Below are 20,420 nucleotides of genomic sequence, written 5' to 3'. Positions count from 1 at the left end.
AATGGGGGATATGGAGTCCCAACTGGCCCTCTCTTGTTACCAAATGAGGCTTCTAGTACCTTGACTGGGTTGCATTTGGTTGAGTTGTCAGCCAAGGTAGTCCTGTGGAGATCCCCAAATAACTGAGGCTGTTGCTAAGACAATGGGTTTCTCTTCAAAAACTGACAGCATGGCCCCATTGCTGAGGATGGCACTCACATAATGCATTGAACCTTCACTGCTGCATTCTAACGTCCTTGGTGTGGGAAGGTACTCTGCACACTACCAAAAGAGAACCATAAACACCAACCCAGCCACAAAACCTTTAACCTACAATCCTTCCTGCCTGAAAGATACGCTAAGACAATGGTGACACAGAACATGAGAGAGTAGCCAACCAATGTCTGATTGGACTGGAGGCCCCCCCACAAGACTGAACCCGTACCTGACACGACTTGGGTGACCAAGAACCAAACACGGGATAGCCCAAAAATCTAATGTAAAATCAAATATTACTGCTCTCTAAAAAAAAAAAAAGTATCAATAAATTGACTCCTAATAATATTCTGCTATACTCATACATCAGTGCCTTATTCAGCCATTGTCAAAGAAGCTTCCTCCTGCAGCAGATGGGAACAGATGCAGAGACCCACAGCCACACAATACACAGAGTGAGTCCTTAGAACACACAGCTCTAAATAGGATGTCTCCATCAAATCACACTCTCAGAGCTCAGGTAAAGAGGAAGCAGAAAGAGTGCAAGAGCCAGAGGGGGCAGAAGTCACCAGGAGAACAAGAACCTCTGTATTAACTGTGCAAGGCTCACGTGAACTCACAGAGACTGAAGCGGCAAACACAGTGTCCACACAGGTCTGTACCAGGTCCTCTCATGTATAGTGTAGCTTAATATCTTTATGGGACTCCTGAATGTGAGAATACATGGGCCTCTGACTCTTTTGCCTGCTCTTGAGACTCTTTTCCTCCTGTTGGGTTTCCTTTTCCAACTTCAATGTGGCATTTTTTTTGTTTGATCGTATATTTTATTTTGTTATGTTGGGTTGTTATCTCTTGGTAGCCTGTTCTTTTCTAATGATAGGCAGAAAGGGAGTGGATCCAGAAGCAAGGGGAAGTGGAAGGAACTAGGAGGAGTAGAGGGAGGGGAAACTGTAGTCAGGATATATTGTATGAGAAAAGAATCCATTTTCAATAAAAGGAAAAAAAGAAACGAAACACAAATAATGGTCAACAGCCATACAAAGAGCTCTACTGTGATCCACAGAACTACAAAGAGCCTGCTTCTTCCTCCCCTTCCCCTTTCCTCTGGCCTTCACCATGCTGTCTGTCCTTGGCCACTGTTTCTCATCTTCTCTCAGTTTCTCTGAACCCTCCTCCCCAAGCTCTTGCCCATCACAGGACTTTCTTCCATGCTTTTCTCATGGCCTCTGTCCCAGCTCTGTATCATACCTGGTCAGGGAGAGCCTCTCTGGCCTTCTCATCAGAAGCACATTCCACACACATCCCACCAAGGTGTCTGTCTCTACCACACACTGCATCCTACTGGTTGTCTTTCAGCGCACAGAGCTGTTATTACAGTCAACCCTCCTAATCTGTGGGCTTGGCATACCCAGATTCAAACAGCTTCTAGTCAAATTTTGTAAAACAAATTTCCCTATGTTCAACATGTAGAGACTTTTTAAAAATAGGTTTTGTTGTGTTCCGTTGAGGGTGCCGTTTTAATTTTTTTTTCACTCCTTTTTGATAAACGAACTTGAATTCTGTAACTTAGATCTGGAATGTTAGGGTTTGATGTAGCCAGTGGCAGTCAGGCTACTTGGCAGGGTTAGGCTTTTGTCTTTTCAAGCGATTTTCCTATGAAAAACAAAGGGGGAAAATCTCATGAAAAGGTAAAATCATTATCTAAATAATATGTCAACTATTATACAGTGTTATACTGTAAGTCTCATAAGCTATAGATGCTTTAAAGTCCACAGAAGAATGTTTGAGGTGCTGCACGAAGACGGATGTTATGTGAGGGACTTGAGCATACGAGGACTTTGCACAACCATGGGGTGCTCGAGCCAATCTCCTTGGATAACATGGTGGGGTAACTGTCCTTGCTTATCTCCTCTCTCCTTTGCATGACCCAACTGCAGCTCCCTCAATCCCAGCTGCCAGGAAGGCTGTGCCAGGAAGTGCAGGGGAAGAAAGTGTTGATCAAAGCTCATCAAACTCTAGAGCTGGCTTCCCCTTACCAGCCAAATTCCCAGGATCCTTCTTGGATCTCTGAGCCAGGAGAGTTGGCTTTGCGCCATTAATGGTATCAAAGCTGGGAGGGACATGTCCTTCCCCTTGAGGGGGTGCCTAGAGCCGTTGGTCCAGGTTACCTCCACTATGGGCCTGTCTTTCTCTAATACAGCCCCAGCCTTGTCAGACTGGGTGTTTTCTGCCCTTTCCGAACAGCAAATGTGCACTTTCTGAATAGCAAGGTGTGTGTTCATGTCTTAACACTCTCCATCTCTCCACCCTAGAGCATCATCTCCCTCCCTGGTTTCCTAAAATTTCAAGATCCCAGTAACTCCTTGAGGCAGGCCACCACACAGATGAAACTCACTTGCAAATTTTAAAAATTATTTCTAAGACGTCGTATTTCAACATGGAAAGCCAAATGAGGTTTGTTCTACTTTGGTAGCTGCCATATCTTGTTTGCCAAGCAGCAGATTGGTTCACTTCCAGCCTGGGTGCCTCCATCTTGTCCAAGAATTAATTCCCTGAAGTAATTTCACTAGCATGTCTCTACTTCAGTGAGCAAGCCCAGCTCTGCCCTGCTAGACTGTTCTATTAATAGAGCCTTCTCAGGCCTGAATAATGACCTCAGGGGAATCTGGCAGAAGGGATTTTGCAGATGCAACTTATTAAGGAATCCTGGGATGGGCAAAGGGTGCTAGATTGTCCAGGTGTGATCAGTGTAACCACAAGGAAGTAGGAGGGTGAGAGTCAGCAAAAGAGGTGTGTAGATAGGAGTAGAGTTTGGAGAAGCAAGGGTCTTTGAAAATAGAGGAGGGTGTCAGGTGGTGAGTGAGAGGATTTCTAGAAAGGAGAAAGCAGTGGGTCTAGATCCTGGTTTTGCCTATAAGATTCATTTCAGCTTTAGCTGACTTCCAAAAGTCGGAGGTGGTCAATGTGGGCCATTTGAGTCATTAAGTTTATAGTAACAGACTGAAAAATCAATTAGAATACACTGGGTCCACACAGAGACAGGCTAACCCACAGCAAGTCACATGATCATCCTGTGCCTCATTTCCCTATGAGGCTGAGTACCAAGAGCATGGGTGAACTGACGAATTAATGTTCTCATTCCACAAGCAATCATTAGTAGATGTGGGTCAGATGACCCCCCCGGGGATCACAAACTGTGATAGGAGAAACTTACAAAAATAAGTAGTTGTGAAAGGACCTTTAAATAAAATAGGTTGGGTCATTTAAATAAAATCGTAGAAAGAAACTGATCTATTTGTAAAGATGAGACCATTTCCAGGAAGATGGGATGTGACAAATAGAGGTCATTGCTTCAAAGGTTCATACAAAGCTCTTTTTTTCATAGTCTAAGTTCACAGCCCTTTTTACGCTCTCAGCTTGAAAGACACAGCAATGTGGTCTCTGAAATAGACGTGTAATAAATAAGCAGATGGGGCTGCAGAGATAGCCCATCAGTTAAGATCATCTGCTGCTCTCTCATAGGACATGAGTTAGGTTCCTAGCCCCTACAATGAGGGACTCACAACCCCCTGTAATTAGTACCAGGAGATATAATGCTTCTCCCAGCTTCTATACATAGGTGCACATGTCCCCATACACACACACACACACACACACACACACACTTGAAAACAAAATAAATAATAAAAAATGAACACATGATATATCCTGTGGTAGCTTGAGTTAATGAGATAAGGAGATTTGAGGTGTAATAAGCAGACAAGAGCAGTGTCTTGGAAGTTTCCTCCATTTACTGGAATTACAATTGTGGGACGAGTGCACTAATGACTTGATTTCAGCTGCACAAATTCAAGGAGTTTCAGGATGGTGCTGAGGTCCAGTTTCAGAACCTAAGACTGACAGAAATAACAGCAGCAGTAGACATCACTCCATTGTCATCATAGCAGGGAGCATGGCGGTGTAAAGGCAGACATGGTGCTGGAGAAGTAGCTGAGACTCCTACATCTTGCTGGCAACAGGAAGTCCAACTGAGACACTGGGTGGTTTTCTGAACAACAAGGCCATATCTACTCCAACAAAGCCACACCTCCTAATAGTACCACTGGCTATGGGATTACAGGGGCCAATCCCATTTAAACTACCACACTGAGGCACATTAGCATTTCCATAGCTTTGAATATACTTCTGTATTCTTTGTGCAATGTCTTCTTCAAAGTGATCCAGTGAGGTTTATAGTGTGCTTTCTCTTGCGTCAGAATCATTTACTCCAGCCTCCACTTTACCAGGGAAGAAAGAAAGGCTAAGGAGGGACCCTAGTTACCTTATTAATGGAAGCACAGAGAAACACCCTGTGGTGGTTTGAATATGTAAGCAACATCCCTCCATTAGCTCCTACATCCAAGTTCCTGCCCTACTTGAGTTCCTATCCTGACTGAACAGCAATGTGGAAGTGTAAACTGAATAAACCCTTTCCTCCCCAACTTGCTTTTTGGTCATGGTGTTTCTTTGCATTGATAGACACCCTAACTAAGTGAAGTTGGTAACAGGGACTGGAGTATTGCTATGACAGGCCAGACCATGTTTTTGCCTGCAAGAATGTGGAACACTTTGGGACTTTGGACTAGAAAAGTGATTAAACACTTTAAGTAGGTTTTAATGGGATATACTAATAGGAGCATGGAAGACAGTGGTACTTAGGGTGATTTGAATTGTGGGAGCCTGGCTCAAGAGGTTTCAGAGGAGAATAATACTAATATGTGTGTGGTTGATACATTGTGCACCCCAATAAACTTATCTGGGGCTCAGAGAACAGAACAGCCATTATATTAAACATAGAGGTTAGGCAATTGGCAGCACATACCTTTAATCCTAGAACTCCAGAGGCAAAGATCCATCTGGATCTCTGTGAGTTCAAGGCCACACTAGAAACAGCCAGCCATGGTGAAACATACCTTTAATCCCAGCACTTGAGATCCCATGTCTTGTTTGGGAAAGACACACACCTTTAATCCCAGGAAGTGATAGCAGGACGCAGAAAGGTATATAAGGCATGAGGACTGGGAACTAGATGATTTTAAGCTTTTAGCAGCAGTTCAGCTGAGATCCATTTGGATGAGGACTCAGAGGCTTCCAGTTTGAGGAAACAGGATCAGTTGAGAAGTTGTCAAGGTGAGGTAGCTGTGGCTTGTTCTGTATCTCTGATCTTTCAGAATTTACTTCATTTATAAGACCGTTTAGTAATTTGTCTACATATGTGGCCTAGAGATTGTTTTTGGGATGCTTTGGCAAAGAATGTAGTTATTTTTTGCCCTTATCCAAAAAGTCTGTCTGAGGCTAAATTGAAGAGTTTTGGATTAATTGCTTTGGCAGAGGAAATCTCAAAACAACCTAGTATTGATTTTGTCATGTGGTTATTAGTGTTCACTCTTATGCAGATATATAATGAAAAGGAGCAAGCTGAACAAGGAAAAATTTTTAAAAATGTACAATTTGAGGAGAAAGGGGGCACCAGGAAGTAGAATGGAGCTAAGTCCTGTGTTCAAGGAAATAAACAGATTAAAGAAAATCCTGATGTTAAATGGAATATAGTGGTGACCTCAGGGCAAGATCCTACCCAGCTAAACTTCCAATTTGTAAGAAGGGAATTAAAGAAAAGTCTAGTGGTGCATGTGTAATGGTGTGTGCATGCCTTTAATCCCAGCACTCAGGAGGCTAAGGCATCCACAATTCAGAGTTCAAGGGCAGCCTGGTCTACAGAGCAAGTTCCAAGACAGCCAAGCTTAGGAGTGAAGGAAACCATTGAAAACAGAAAGCTGATTTTTAAAAAATGTATTTGAACGAGGGGGTCATGCTCCAGTCTCAGCAAGAATCAGAACTTGGCAGTTTCAGCCATGTGGTCAGGCTTTAGAGTCAAGGATAGAAGAAAGGGGTTATGGATTCTCCCTCTGCAGCTAAGGAAAGACTCTAAGACCAGATATATGTCAGGGATGTCCCTGTGTGGAGGCCTAGAGGGCTTATTGAATGAAGCTATGAAGGTGAAGCCTGGACTGTGTTGGAAATTCCAAAAAGTTGCACACACCAGAGTTGTGGGATACCTGCCGAGGAAAGCTGCTAACAGGAAGTGGAAACAGCCCCAGAAAAAGAAGTGCATTGCAGTGCACAAAGCTGAAAGGAGCTGAAGAACTGAAGAGCATTTTGATATCAGATATGGAGATGCAGAGTTTGGAGTTTGCCCAGATGGTTTTGGTCCTTCCTTGGTCCAGTATTTCCTCATTATATTCCCTCTCCTCCCTTTTGGAATAGTAATATATATCCTGTGCCATTATATATTGAAAGGATGTGATCTGCTTTTTCATTTTGACTTCACAGGGATTGCAGTTAAGAGATTGCCGTGACTCTCAGAAGAGACTTTGGACTTTTAAACAAGTTTAAGACTATTATAGACTCTGGCCCTGGTCTCTTTCTATCGCTGATGAACTGGAGAAACAATTCCTTCAGAAGTTTGCACTTACAGAGGCGGAGGGGCAGAGAATCCTAATCAATGAGTTTCAGGGTCAAAAAGAAACCCTACCTCAATAAATAAAATGGAAAGTGACCAAGGACGACAACCTTTGACAAGCACATACCCATACATGTGTATCCATATACATGCAAACATGTATAGGAACATGCATTACCATTCACACATAAACACAAAAATAACATTTAAGAAGAGAGCATCAGTATTATTGGTAAAAATAGAAACAGTTGAGACTCAGACTACCAACTTTTGACTAAAACTTTACTCTTGACTCCATCTATTAGTATGCAGCTTTGGATGGCTCATCAACTTTCTTGTGCCTCAATTCCCTCATGTGTAAAATGCAGATATTGATAGTACTTGATGGTTATGAGAAGGAACATGAGAAATGTAAAAACAAAGTGACAGGCAGAGGACTCAGGAAATACTCTGTGTTCTTATCCTCAGGATGAGGATCAGCAGTCATACTCTGGGTCCTATCAGTAAGTAGTCCATCCAAAAGAGAGCTCTGCTTCAAAGAGTGACAAAGGTAAGCCCAGGGAAGACAGTGTTATACCCCTAGAGCTGTAGAAATGATTGGTGAGTACCCTGCTTAATGATAGCAACGTTTAGACCTGATCCAGTTTTAAGTCACTCACCTATATTAGCTCATTTAGACCTCACAACAATCCACTCACATCAATGTCACTGCAGTTGAAAATGACAGCCACCAAGAAGGACTTTAGAAGAAACGCCCCATTTTATGGGCTGGAGTTAAGACATCCAAGGTCACATAAGCAACAAATATCAGAAATAAAGTTCAAATACAGGCAGCCTGATTCTAGGATCAGAGCACTTAACCAGTGCTGATCTGGCTCACGGACATTATCCCTGATTCTGAATGGCAACAACAGCCTTACCATATATTGGAGCTTGTTCTAAGCTGGGCACAGGGTAGACTGTTCCCTTGTGTTTCCATGTGTTAATTCATTCTCAATGGCATGATGGTCTCCCATTTTATAGTTGAAGAAATTGAGGCAACAAAAGGTTCAGTACCTTGACCAATAATACATAGTACTTGGCAGAGCTGAGACTCTGTCTGTATGCATCAGAAATTGGCATTCTCATCTATACCAGCACCTGTGCTGAATACCCCAGTTCAGGCCCATTCTGTTACCATCACTACAAACAGAATCAAGATTTCTTTCTTTTTGTTTTGTTTTGTTTTGAGTCAGAGTTTCTCTGTGTAGCTTTGCGCCTTTCCTGGATCTCGCTTGGTAGCCCAGGCTAGCCTTGAACTCACAAAGACCCGCCTGCCTTTGCCTCCCGAGTGCTGGGATTAAAGGCGTGCGCCACCACCACCACCCCCCGGCTGATTTCTGTCTTTCAAACAAACTAAACACTCCTTTTAGAATTGCATCTTTACTGTGCTGCTTTAGCCAGCCTCCTTCCAGTCCATGAAAAGTTAGACTTATATGGCTTCTCCCTCCCCACTTGACTAAAAATCCAGGATGGTGTCCCTGACTCCTCAGTGAAGAAACCCTTGAAGGAACCCTATGCTCTGGATCCACATCCACAGGTCCCATTCCCCTTTTGTACTGATAGATAGTCATAGACAGGACATCTTGCCACAGGCTCTCCCTGAAGCCACAAAGGGATGAGATCAAAGATGACAATGACCGTGAAGGAAGAAGAATTGCACAATTTTCAAACTTCACCATCATTTGCTGTTTAATTTTTCTTTTTCAAATAACATCTTTGTTTAAATCCCAGAGAATGAAGAGGGTGAGAAACAGTGTGTTCTCCACAGGTTCATGAATACACAGCATTTCAAGCAATTGTTTCCTGTTTCTTTGAACCATTCTTGGTTCTTCCCGCCTGCCTTTAGATCTTATTCTCTTTCCTCTAACTCATCCTGTCTAAGTCCATTTTTGTTGCTCTAACAAAACACACAAGACTGGATAACTTATAAAGAGTATAGCTTTATTTAGCTCATCGTGCTGAATGCTGGGAAGTCTAAAACCATACCATGGGAACTTTCTCAGCTTCTGGTGAGAGTCTTCTTTCTACATAATATTAGATGGAGGGCTTCATCAGGTTAGATAGTGCAAGCAGGCTAGAGGACTTCACTTTTATATGATGAAGCCACTTCCTCTAAAACCCAAGGGCTAATCCGTTCATGAATAGACCTAAACATCTTCCAAAGTCCCACTTCTACTTCATAGATGAACTTGGGGATTAACTCTCCTATGTATAAAACTAGGGAATATAGTCAAACCATGCCTCTCATTCGGGTAGCTTTTAATAGGGCATATATCACCTCCTGCTGCATTTCTTTAGAAATGGAAATTCCACATCCACAGCCAAAGGGAACTCAAAGCCTCCAGTCTTGGAGAAACTCCCCAGTCGCCTTAATCCTCAACAACTGTGGTGCAAAAGTCCTTCAAGGACAGCTGGATCTGCTTATTTTGAATTTGAGAATATAAGGTGGACAAATTTTCTTCTTTTTTATTAGCATTGGCTACCGGGAAAAAATGCTATGGGCTAGAGAGAAGGCTTGGTGGTTGGGAGCACTTGCTGTTATTCCAGAGGACAGTTTCCAACACCCACTTACAAAGGGGATCTGATACCTCTGACCTCTTTGAGCATCTTCACTCATGTGCACATACCCACACTCGGACACACACACCTACAAAGAATTAAAAGTAACAAAAAGAAATTGTTAAAAACAACAACAACAAAAAAAAAAAAAACAGTTGAATGATGCATCTAAACGCACTTGGCAATAAATGATGAAATTTAAGGAATGCCTTTAATATCCAATCTGTATTTCCCAGGCTTTCTACAAACCACTTCCTTGTTCCTAATCTTCCACACTTCAAAGTCTTCTGAAATGAGGATGTTACCAGGATTACCATGGGTGTCCAATCCACAGTCCACTCAAAGATAGCCATGAATGCATCCCAACACAAAACCATAAAAGTACATCATGCTTTGGCTATTTTTTTTAGTGACTCTATTGAGCCATTTTTAGGTAAGCTTTGTATATGACAACAATACATTGAAAAATCAAAAGGTTGGACATGCCCGGGCCCATCATATCATTGCCAAGAGCTCATAAAGTTAGTGTTACTGTCTTCATAGCCATATTCACCAATGCCAGTGGAAGCCAGATTCTCCTTCTGCTAAAGACAGCTGACTAATAATAGATACCAAGTGCAGGAAGACAAGAAAGGGAGATGGTAAGTCCCATCAGTCCTTGACCCCTGAGGTTCATGGCAACTCAGGCAGTCTAGCCCTTGCTATAGTAATCTCCTCCAGCCTAGAAGCTAGAACAAGATGAAGGGAACTTCTCACTGAGGGTGTCTGGCTAATCCACAGTGGATAGTTATTGGTAGTGTTTCATCTTCATGCTATTCAGGGAACCTCAGTGTTTATGCTGCAATATAACTGTCCCAGAATAATTTCTTCTGCTAAACACTGTCTCCTGAGTCCCTGTAAATTCCTGCCATTGGTCTCATTTCAAATAAAGAGACATTAAGGCACAGAATATGAAAGCATTTCCCCTAAGGCTGGAGAATGCATGGATGGCAAAACCAAAGGAAGAGAGCACGTTTCATATGGCATAAATATATGTTGAGTGTTTGGGGATTTTTTTTCTTTAACAGAATCACCAATGAATAGAATGAGACTAAGGGTAGATAAAGTGGGCCTCAAGAGGACCATGTAAGTTTCTTACTACTATATTTGAAGAAGCCTGTTTTTGCTGGTCTCCATTCTCCATTGTGAAATTTATGCTACTGAGATAAGCAAGACTGGATAGGAAGAGCCATGAAATACTATTCTCCAGACTCAGCACAATCATTGCTATCATTAACTCACACAACTGTGGTTACTCACAAAGCCAGCCCTCCCAACAATCAATTAAGGAAGGGGAGGCCATGATATGTCTATTGGCTGTCAAAAGAAGCTGGAAGAGGAGAAATCACTGTATTTTGTGTGTCCTCTGCTGAATCTACCAGGCTCTGATGGATATATGGTAGTTCAAACCTGTGGTCGCACGGATAGCTTTGGCTAATCTTAATGGATCAGAAAACAAAATGAATTGAGTGAACATGAAAGGAAGATCTGTGGGGAGATGGATGAGGTGTTGGGGAGGGGAGGAGTGAGAATGGTCAGTATGCATGGCATACATGAATATTTTTAAAAGAAAGGAGCAGGTGGAAGACTTTAGTCTCCTGAATATTCCCTATCTTCCAGGCAATGTGCTAACTACTCTAAATTGTTCCATTTAAATCTTTCAATAAACCTGGACTATAGCAATCATTATCCTTAGTCTATAACTTAGGAGGTGATACGATCACCCAAGAAAGGTAGAATAAGTAAAGAGGAAAATAGTGGCAAATGATGGATCTGAGATTTGATACCAACTTGTGTTTTAAATCGTAACACACTAGATCCCAGGTATACATATCACACACACACACACACACACACACACACACACACACACACACACACACACACACATATATATATGCATTCAATCTATACTTTTATTCTTCTGTGTATACACACAAGTAAATGTGAATATACTCATACCAAGACATTCACGTCAAAGATGAACCTCATATACATGGTGAGTGGGAGCTGAATCTCTGAGATCATGTGTTCCCAAGTCCACTTAGACAAGATGCCTTTTATAGGAACAGCTGCTTTTGTTTCTCCCCCATGGCCAGTGTTGTCGTTGCATCTGAAACAAGTTTGGGCAGAGAGGAGGCAGGCAGTGTAGGGGCCAAGACAGAAAACGTGTTGCATGCCAACAAGAACAATATTTTGTAAAGGAAGAAAACAAACTCGCAGAAATAGCAAGCAAAGGCCCAATGAACAACTGAAATGCATGTGCCATCTCCATGGACTATGTCCCAGCTGCAAACAGCTACACTACTTCCGGGCTGTACAAATCAGTTATTGTGTGTAAATGATTCCAGAAGTAATAAGAAAATAACAGGAGACTAGATTGGGGACAAGGGGAACAGAGGTGGATTAGGAGGGGTGGGTATAGGTCTCCAGTGCTCCCACAAATTCAAAGAATACTCAATTATTCCCATTGTTCTTGAAGTGGGGATGCATCTAGTTGGGAAGTCAAGTCACAAGCCTTATCACTCCTCAGCACTATCACACCACTATGAGTGTTAATCAGTCAGACTCACACCCCAGAATGTCCAATGACCCCAGGCCAATCATATTGCTGAAAGCAACTTGAATGCAGGAAATGAATGCATCATCTTCCATAGGATCCTTTCAATATCTTGGCAAGTACTAGTAGCAACACCTTTAAAAAGAAAAGTCTGAAGAGAAGCCCATACTTTTGGAGCTTTAAAATGCCCTTTTTTTACCTTTTCTTCGGTAGAGGTAAGATATTCTTCAATGTTTTACTCATTGTGAGTGAGAGACTAGAATTTTTACAACTGTATCCCATGAAGCACTAATTCTACCCAGCATGTAAGATATTATGCCAAGAATGCTCTATGGCAAAACAACTTTGTGATCTGCTAACAATGGCTTTCTGTGTTGCTGGACTCTATACAGCACTTTGTTTATTATTAATCTCTACATCCCCAGGCTTATATCATCACAGCATCCTGGATCCTCTCTTTTGGTATTAAACATCAACCGGACTTGCAATTTGTGAAAGTCACACTGGGAGGAAATTGCTAGGATGAACGCCAAATTATCTCAACAGGTTGCAAATGTTTTTAAGAAAAGGACTTCATCTTATTTATCGTGATATCCCAGCACCTAGAAAATTTCTTGGTGCCTGAAAGGTACTCACTAAACATTGCTGAATAGATACATGAGTATGGACACATGAGGCAGGAGTAATTGCTGAAGTGAAGGCTATTTGTGACAAAGATGGATGTTCGACACTTCTCTTGCTACAATATTTCCATCCTTATGTGGAATCTGGAGATTCATCATATCCATCAAGCTGGACATTTCTGTCTATTAAAGATTGTGTCACATTTCTATAAGGCTCCAGACAGTATTATGTTGACACATGAGCCAAGGAAGCCAGTCTTACCCAGAGAAGATGCTGGGCACCATTTGAAAGAGGACAGTACATCCCCTAGAGGCAGAAAGCCAGGCCAAGAAGTCTCAGACAAAGATACTTTGCCTCCAGCCACATCTTCCCTTGTGCTTAAATTCAGATAAGACAGGGGTATGTTGGAAATATGAGAGAATTTCCCAGCTGTAATATAAGCGCAGGTGCCATGTCTTAGGACACCTAAGACATCCTCCATCTTTATTGTTAATTCTAAAAGAGGGATCATGTGATCAAGGAGGTTCATTGGTCACCTATAGTGAAATCTTTTAAAGTAATGGAAGGGAAAGTGGGTTTGAAAATACCAGTATTTGTTCCTCATAGTCCTCAAACAGTTTAATCAATTAAAGTATATTGGACTGAGATTCCCCCCTCCACTCAAGGGTTTTGCATTAAAGTGCCTGGGATTTTTTTAAACCCAAGTTCAGGGTATGAAGAAAATCACTAAGTCTCCCTGTAAGCTCCAGTTGGCTAAATATGTTCCTTGCTCCATTTTGGCAATAGCAGTAGCCATGGTTTTCCAATCACAAAACCAACCGACCAGACGTCTACTTATGTAGACACATATTGCCAAACCACTAACTCAGCCCTCCGAGACAGCAGGAAGCTCTGTGAGGGCAGCGGTGAACACACCATGCTTGCAGGAGTGAAGTTTTTATCCAACTGTGGAGGCTGAAGGGTGGAAGAAATAGGGGTCTTTGCTCTATGTGGCACAAAACCCAGGATGATGGTGTCTGGCAGGCACTGCATACTCCAGGTTGAAATGACTTGGTAAAAGGCATCCTGATGTTTATGGGGAAGTCTCCATCTCCTGCAATATCCATCAGCTATGTTAAGCCAAAAAAGAAAGGAAAATAAGCTTAGGGGCCAGCTCCTCCTATCCCATGGCTTACAAGTGTTCAGCTGATGACCCTGACAGAACCAATCCATAAAAAAGCAAGAATACATAGTGTTGAGGCCAAACATGAAATCCGTCTCATGTTCAGTCAGGCTCTTCTCCTACAAACATACACGTGATTCCGATTACAAAAACTGACCATGAGGAAAATTCCCACTCCCACTTCCCATATCTAACCAGAGTAGGCAACCCTTTGGACAGCCATCTCTGAACCTGGTTGGGTTTGGAGTCTGCTTAGCAGTCCTTTCCTCTGTAGAATGGTCCTCTCAGAATCCGTGTGGTTCCACTGAAGCTGATTTTTCTATTTTCTCCACATCCTCTTCCACAGAGGTGAGCAGATGCCCTCATTTGGGCCAGGCTGAGCACTTGTAGCATCCAAGGGATAGTCAGACGTCAGGGTCTGTCATCATTTCTTCTGGTTGAACCTGCTGCTTACTGTGGTACTGTTTGTACCATTACTGTCCATGCCTTATGCAATCAGTCTGTCTGTCTGCATTCAGGACGGGCACTCAACATCCAACCTGGGCAAGGACTGAAACTTTGCCCAAGTTCTTCCACATGTGAACTTAAGCTCATAATCCTATTTCTTCCTATGTCTATTGCAAAAATTAAATATATATACACATATATGTGCATATAATGTATTCATCATAAACATAAATCATCAGTTGTTTGAGTAATCAAATTTGGAAGTAAATCTCTCAGGTAGAGTATAATATGACAGAAGCCCCTTCAAAGTTGTCTCCAAAGTTGCAAATATTTTGGGATTTCACCAACAGTGAAGAATTTGACATGCAATCCCTATTTACTCCATTCTCAACCTACAAGACCTGAGTCTATCTCACAGGTCACTGCAATCTGGAAATATGATAGGAGTGGAGTAGGGTGTGGTAAACAGAGTCACACTGCTTCAAAGCCTGGAACATTCTAGCCAGCTTTAGTTTTCCACCTTCCTTGAAGGCTGCTGTTTACAGATATGAGGCTTAGGTTGTCATATTAAAAAAAAAAAACAAAAAAAAAAAAAAAAAACTTCTTTTTCTCCATTATAAGCCTATAGCTTTGGCTCAGAATCTTACAATGACTGACATATTTCTTCAACGAGGACCAGTCTTAGAATCTGGTGGGCTTTCCACTGCTGATCTGGTGGCTAGGGTGCTCTGGCTGGCCTCTGAGTTCTTCATTCTGGAATTTGTGAGCTGGAACATGTAAACACTGCATTTAGCTTCCATTGAAAACATAGGAAGAGGAGAGGAGGCTGAGTGCTTGTAACTCTAAATAGCCTTGAAGTGAGGCTGACAGTCCCTTCTCCACGTTGAGGAAGAGATCACACCCTTCCCCATTTGTCATGGATATGGCACTTTTTCCAACATGCACACACCTCAAATCAGTTGCAGCGTCTAGAGCTGGTCTTGGTGGGGGCAGGTGGAGAAGTTTGCTTCAGCATCAGGGTTTTCTCTTCCCTAATTGGCCAGATGGAAATAATTTTCTAACTTGAGGCCAATCGTAGGCCCCTTAGGCACTGTGGTCTCTGCCAGTTCTGTCTCTCCAGTGTAACCCAAATGTAGGCAAGACTGAGTCAAATTCCCATTCTATGCCAGTGACATTAAAAGGCTGCCCAAGACTCGGAGTATTCACAAGGGCCTTACATGCTCTGTGACACTCCCACTTCTGAATTCTTTGCTCCAAAGTATTTCATTGACAGTTTGTGACCAGGCATAGAACCAGCCTCACCCTCAGCTTCCACCACAAGCTCATACTCAAGGATATTCATGGGAGTTAAATACTGAACCAAAGAGTAAGGAGTCACAGAGAGAAGCAAGACCAGGTCCTATGAAACTTGTGGGTTGGAACATAGTGGAGGGTTATACAGACATAGAGCGGGAGCTCCAGCCTTCTGTGTTCTCCCCCACCCTCTTCCTTCTGTTTTGTCCCTTCAAGAACGTCTAGCAGAAACTCAGTTGCTGGCAGCCAATATCAACATGAGAAGGTGGAATGTACCAACTGCAGAGAGGAGCCAGCCTCCCTCAGCACATTCAGGTTCAAATACTGTGTCCCTCTAGATACTTCAGGTCATGTAAGGTCATATAGCTCCTGGGTGATCAGTGTGCAGTTCCTGGCTCTGTGGTCTCTCTCAGCACCCCAACTACCCAAGACAGAGCAATAGTACCCTCCTAACAAGAATGGCAAGGGCTGTCTCTGTTTTGTGTACCTTAAGCTTTATCAAGGTTAGATGGTCTAGATAAAAGGTTACAAGGTAATGTGATCTTAAAAACTATGCAGCTGAAGTTTACCTAAGGCTCCACTAACATCTTTAGATATTTTTATGTATTTATTTAGCGTCTAGAAGGGGAGTCTCATGATGTAGCCTAGGCTAGCCTCAAAATTGCAGTTCTCCTGCCAAGTTCTAAGATTATAGGCATGAACCACTTGCCATTCCCCAAAAGAATTTTTTATTGTAGGAAAATATATGTAACACAATTATCTTTATAACTCACTAACTGCTCATACACACACACACACACACACACACACACACACACACACACACATCATAGTTCATTGTCATCAACATTCACATTGTTGATGTCATACAGTCACCAACACTTATTGCCAAAACCTTTTCATCATATCAAGACACAGGTCAGTATTCATTAAACACTAACTTCCAATTACTTCTTGCAGGCCCTGGCACTGACATCTTAATTTCCATCTTAATGAATTTCACTGCTCCTCACTGTGGTGGTTTGAATGATAGTGGCCCCCTGAGGCTCATAGGTTTGAATCCTTGGTCCCCAGTTGGTGGAACTGTTTGGGAAAGATTAAGAGGTATGGCCTTGTTGGAAGAGGTGTGTCACTGGGAGAGGGCTTTGAGGTTACAAAAGACTAGCACCATTCCCAGTTTTTTCTCTCTGCCAGTGTGAGCTCTCAGCTACTGCTCCAGCTACCCACTTCCAGCCCCTTCCTCTGCCATCATAATCTCTAGCCCTCAGGAACTGTAAGCCCAGTTAAACTGTTTCTCCTGTTAGTTGCCTGGCTCATGGTGTTTTGTCAAAGCAATAGAAAAGTAAGTGTGGCACTCATAAATGGAGTCACACAGTGGCTTCCCTCTCGTTGAACAGGTCTTAAGTACAATTAGGGAGCTGTTGGTTACCACCAAGGTATGCATGCCACTACTGCACTTTTGGGATTATTGTGCCATGCTGGTTGTTGTGGTTCACAGGCATCATTGCTGGGTAGGACTGCTGGTTGTTTCCCTCTTTGGGCTACACTGGAGAGACAGAACTGGCATGATGGTACCATGAGAGCTAGTCCTCAGGGAGGATACTTTCAGGTCAGATTCAGCTCAGGGGCCTCCGGGTCCTGTGTCTGAAGTGCATCCACCATGAAATTATTTTCCTGTTGGGATGCCAGGCATTCTCAGAGAAGATGTTAGGGAACAGCCTCTTCATCCTCCTCGCACAACTCCACCCCTGCTAAGAAGGCTGATTTCCATAGCTCTCCTTGGAATGTGCTAACGTATCCGTTATAAAGAACCTCTAATTTTTTTTCTGGTCACTCCTTCTCCCTGGCTTATTCCCCACATTCCCTTTCTCAGCCGGCTGCTGCTGCTCACTGAATATCTGTGCTTCCAGTTCTCTTCCCCATTTGCACTTGTGTGCATTCTTTACACGCTAGCGTCTGTTGGAAGCAACACTTGTGAAGCGATCCGTATTAAGATTTCATTTCCCCAGAGCCCCATATTTCCGATGAGGTTTTTCCTCTTAGGCAGAGTCCCGCTGGCAGCTCCGCTGCTGTCTGGTGGAGTCAGCGGAGTTGGGTTTCCCCCTCACATGCTGTTTATGTTAGGTTTATCACTTGGCCCCAAGTTTAGATTCTCCTCCTCCAATGTGAATCACATGTCCCTGAACAACAACAACTTCCTCAGACCAACCCACAGGGTGTTTACATACCAGATACTCTTTTTAGAAAAGTAATTAAAGGAAATGGCCTGCCAAGCTTTTCTTGACAGGCCCAGGGAGTAGATTCATTCCCTGCAGTAAGAAATACTTTCCTTCTCCACTCTGCCTTCTGCCCTGAGCTCAATAATGGATAATCATGCTAAACACATAAAGCTGCTGTTTGGTTCAGCCAGCAGCTTGGCTGACAGCTCACCTCACACCCTCCTCCGAGCTTTTCCCTAGCAAAAGGTAAAAGAGATTCTTAGGTCAACAATAAATGAGTTTTCTCAGCCCCTGGGCAAGTTGAGCGGTGTTTCCTAACTTGTATGGGGTGAGGTTGTCTCACTTGCCACTGCACAGAAACTAAGCAGGGAAATGTTGGCGGCATCCTGGGGGTCTGGTGCACTGGACCCTGGAACTTAGAGGAAGCAGGACCCTCTAGAGTGGGTCTAGGCCACCTAGCACACCTAGAGATTTGTATCCAAAAGGCAAAGAAGAAATGCGGATGGGCTTAATGCAGAGTCCTTAAGTCATCCTTAGTGTTTAGGATGTTTGGATTATGAGCCCTCCTCAAGGGCTGCTTCTCCCTTCATTCAGTACTGTATCAAGATGTCAGTGAGGTGAAATTTGGAGGAGACAAGCTCACCATCTTCAGGCAAGCTCCATACCACTGAGATATATATCCAGCCCAAACACTCCCACCATTCAGACAGTAAATCATTAAGGAAGAGTTAGCTGAACACAGGCAGGCTCCTGGACATGGAAATTATTAACCAAACATGGGAAGGGCAGTCTTGTGTTTCTAGGCTTTGTGTTGACGTAAAGGGAAGCTTCTGAAGGCCATGTTCTCTTTTTCTGCAGCAGGCCACTGCGTTCAGCACCATTCCACTTCTGTGTCTTTCTCAGGCACTCGCCAGCCACCTGCGAGAGCAAAGCACCCTCTTTTGTATATGGTGCACAGGGGGTATGGCCAACCAGCCCAGAAAGGCTGCAGGAAGGGCTCACAGGTGCCCTTCCCCCAAGCAAGCTCCCCCTCCTAGGCAAATCTCAGCTGTGCTCATCTGATGAGGTCTTACCTCCTCTTCTCACACCTCACCTCTCCAACTCCGTACTTCACCTCTCCAAGAGTCACACCTGTCCCTCCAGCCTCACTTCCTCGCGCCTCCACCCTCCCATCTGACATCTCAGTCTTCTTCCTCTGCCTTCACCCACCCTTTCAACCTCACCTTCTCACACCTCACTCTTCCAACCACCCAAGACAGATGCAGACAGAAGCCCCTGCTTCCCACCTACTACGGACCTCTTCTGAGACCTGCCATTCCCTGGCTTTTGCTCCATGATCTGTCAAGAGGCTGCTGTAAACCATGTCCTGTCCCAAGCTCTTGTGCCCCTAGGAGCCCATCCATCTCCTGGGAACTGTGGGTCAGAAATAGAACATGTGAGAAACAAAGGAGCCAGAACTATTTCAAACCAAACACTGCACCCCCAGAAAGAGGTTGCCCAGTTTCTCCAAGCTTCTGCTTTACATTTCCCAGGATGTGGGTTATTTTCTGAGTGAGCACATCCCCTTCGCTGGGGATCTGCTAGGAAGAGTTCTCTCACCTTGAGACTTTACCAAGCAGGAGTTCATTAGAAAAATACCCACTCAATCCCTGCTCTTCACCCCTGTGCGAGTGCTTTCTCAGGAAACTTTGATTTTGCAAATCAGAACCAGTAACTCACAGGGAATGGACTCCCCAGGGCAATGTGGTACTTAAAAAAAAAAAAAAAAAATAGATAGAGAGGTAGGTAGACAGACAGACAGATAGCATAGGAGCTCTCTTCTTTCCGGACATAGTCCAGCCCCACAATTAGGAATGAAGCATTAGCCAGTTCTCAGGGAAGACAACAGGGGCATCAGAACCACCAGGCACCCCAGATTGTCACTGCAACACCCCCCAGCCTGGTCCGGCTCCCCGTGAGCCCCCAGGAGGGCTTCCAGTCACTAACAGTACCTCTTGGCAAGGATGAGATGAGAAGGAGCTGCAGGAACGCCAGCCCCAACTGCGCCCAGCGGTCCAGCTCCATGGTTCCCGCTGCTGCACCGGTGCCGAATGACTGGTGACGCCTGAGCCAGAGCTGGGCAGCAGGCTCTGCGCTTGCTGGGACCTCCCCAAGTCCCAGCTGAGCGGCAGCTCGGGTTTCAGCCCGCTGGGCTCTCCCACCCTCGGAGAGGGGAGCCACCTTCGGCCAGAGCGACGTCAGCCCGAAGCTCTCCTCTTAACCCTTGAGAAGCTCGGGGAAAACGTGGCCACGCCTGGAGGCTGGTGCATCTCGACCGACGGGAAAGCTGCGGGACACCAGGGTCAGCTCCTTCACGCTGGACTTCCGTGGTTAACCTCTGGTGGGGATGAGGGTAGAGATGAGTGGCGGGCAGCACCTGGCTGGGACCAGAAGTAGTAATGGTTGTGGGACCTCTCATATGAGGTTAGGAGCCATGCTCACTCAAAAACGTCCCATACCACCACAAACCCTGAGCTAGAAAACTGAGCTGAGAAGCTAGGGTTGAAGGTGTAGGAGGCTAGATGGGGCGGGGATGGGAGGCTGAGAAAGGCAGGGTGGGACTGGAGCCTGAGATGGAAGGCTGGCTGATGATGGAAGGCTGAGAAAGATTGGACATGGAAGGTTGAACGTGGGAGGCTGGAACAAGTGTTGGCTGTAGATTCCCTGGACCGGCCAGGCTGAGCCAGATTAGAAAGTGGCCTGGGGGCGGACGGGGCGCAGCACAATGGCAGAACTGTTTAC

The 20,420-nt window shown here is 44.1% G+C and overlaps 1 protein-coding gene across 2 annotated transcripts in view; it reads right to left on the bottom strand.

The window, feature by feature from the left end:
• Pamr1 (peptidase domain containing associated with muscle regeneration 1) overlaps positions 1-20,183 on the bottom strand; it is an 86,674-nt gene extending 66,491 nt beyond the window's left edge. Inside the window, exons 1-2 of one of the 2 annotated variants that reach the window (XM_036186094.1) lie at positions 19,631-19,659; positions 18,937-19,052 (exon numbers count right to left, since the gene is read on the bottom strand). In XM_036186094.1, coding sequence (XP_036041987.1) covers positions 18,937-19,042 — 106 coding nt within the window. In that variant the 5' untranslated portion in view covers positions 19,043-19,052; positions 19,631-19,659. Of the gene's footprint in view, positions 1-18,936; positions 19,053-19,630 lie in introns of both variants that reach the window. The other variant, XM_036186095.1, reaches the window with a different exon arrangement.
• Positions 20,184-20,420: the final 237 nt, after the last annotated feature.

Source organism: Onychomys torridus, chromosome 4 (assembly GCF_903995425.1).
Source record: "Onychomys torridus chromosome 4, mOncTor1.1, whole genome shotgun sequence".
Taxonomy (NCBI): domain Eukaryota; kingdom Metazoa; phylum Chordata; class Mammalia; order Rodentia; family Cricetidae; genus Onychomys; species Onychomys torridus.
This window is presented reverse-complemented; position numbering and strand designations above follow the sequence as displayed.